This window comes from Asparagus officinalis, chromosome 2, assembly GCF_001876935.1.
Source record: "Asparagus officinalis chromosome 2, Aspof.V1, whole genome shotgun sequence".
NCBI classification, from domain to species: Eukaryota; Viridiplantae; Streptophyta; class Magnoliopsida; order Asparagales; family Asparagaceae; genus Asparagus; species Asparagus officinalis.
The window spans coordinates 81,417,329-81,419,038 of NC_033795.1; the positions used below are offsets into that span (position 1 = coordinate 81,417,329).

General features: G+C 35.8%; 1 protein-coding gene across 2 annotated transcripts in view; it reads left to right on the forward strand.

The window, feature by feature from the left end:
* Positions 1-1,710, forward strand: part of LOC109831813 (protein LOW PSII ACCUMULATION 1, chloroplastic-like) — a 3,496-nt gene continuing 1,786 nt past the window's right edge. The window contains exons 1-3 of one of the 2 annotated variants that reach the window (XM_020399255.1): positions 1-94; positions 917-1,084; positions 1,169-1,357. In XM_020399255.1, coding sequence (XP_020254844.1) covers positions 74-94; positions 917-1,084; positions 1,169-1,357 — 378 coding nt within the window. In that variant the 5' untranslated portion in view covers positions 1-73. The remainder of the gene's footprint in view (positions 95-916; positions 1,085-1,168; positions 1,358-1,710) is intronic. The other variant, XM_020399256.1, reaches the window with a different exon arrangement.

The following is a 1,710-nucleotide window of genomic DNA, read 5'->3' on the forward strand; positions in this document are numbered from 1 at the left end:
TTCACCATTCCGAGATTAATAAGTGCTGTCCAAGGTGGTGAGGGTGCTCCTGATATTTTGGCGACCGCCGGAAATGCTGCCATCAATATTGGAGGTAAATGGGAATTGTACTTGAAATATGCCAACCATTAAGTGCATGTGTTTGCTGTCAAAGTGCAAATTTAAGGAAAACAGTTAGGGTTATTTTCTTAAATACCCCAAACTTTACCTCATTTTTAACTTTGGTACCCGTTTTTTTGGCCCGAGAAATATCCCAGATTTCAAAAAAAATTTAACTTAGATGCACTGAACTTAATTTTTTGTTAAAGTTTGGGGCATTAAAGTTAATTTTTTGTGAAAATTTTGGGGTACCAAAGTTGTACTTTGTTGAACTTTGACTTATCTTTTTGGAAAAAAAAGCTTCGGGGGTACCAAAGTTAAAAATGAGGTGTACTCTGGGGTTTTCTTTTGGGGAAAAGAAAACTTTGGGGTGTCTATTAAAAATGGAGTAAGCTTTCAGGTATTTAAGTGTAATAGCCCGAAAATTTTAGTAGAAGAGGATAAATGAATCAAGATTTAAGGTTACTTTGTCAAATTCTATTTAAATTATCTTAGCGAGTTCAGTTTCTGGTGGTTGTAATGAGATGCTAACTTTTTCCATACCATGCATCCTCTCGTAGTACTATACAATAGAATTCATGAAATATCATGCACATTCCTTAGAAATGCTATTATCGAGGTAACTGTTAAGGCATCCTTGACGTAGATAATCAGCCACAACCATAAGCTTGAGTTTGCTGTCACTAGTTAAATGGTTAAGTTGATATCGAAGCATCTAGTTGAAGTTATCAAGTAAATAATTTAATTATAGTTGCTTTTCATACGAACTCATTGATGCTATCTATTTGTTCTTGAATTGATCAAGCTTTTGAATCAGCACTATGTAGGCATCATTGTTCTTGTGGCACTGTTTATTTGGGACAACAGAAAAGAAGAGGAGCAGCTTGCTCAAATATCCCGGGATGAAACTCTTTCAAGATTGCCTTTGCGGCTTTCAACCAACAGGATCATTGAACTCGTGCAGCTCAGAGACACAGCTAGACCAGTCAGTATCACATTTTGTTACCCTTTTCTATATCTTATTGCCGTCCAGGTTAAGCACTAGTTCTTAACTAAGCGATATATTTAGGTTATTTTGGCAGGAAGTAAGGAGACTGTGTCTAGAGCTATTCAGAGAGCTGAGAGATTTCGAACTGAACTTGTTAACCGCGGTGTTCTTTTGGTACCCGTTATTTGGGGTGATTATAAGAAGGCTCCTATTGAGAAAAAAGGTTTCGGGTTTCCTTCAAAAACTGCTACATCACTGCCTTCAATCGGGGTTAGATTCGTTAATTTCTTATATCTAAATGCAGATATGGTTACTTGTGTTACCATGCATTGTATAAGTTGCCTTGGTCCAATTGTTAGGAAGCTCCAACCATTTTAATTATTTTTAATTACTACAATACGGGATACAGGATTTGGTAGCAAACTTGTATTGGTTCACCAGCGTTATGACCTGAGCAAACTTCAGTAGTTTGCTTCATTTTCTCTTTTATAATTTATCTAGCTAATGTGGGATTTTATTTTTTATTTTTTATTTTTAAGTTTAGGAGTTTGTTCTGGATTACGTAGATTTATATCCTGGAGACTAGGACATCCGATAAGTTGAACTATAACATAAGTTGTGCA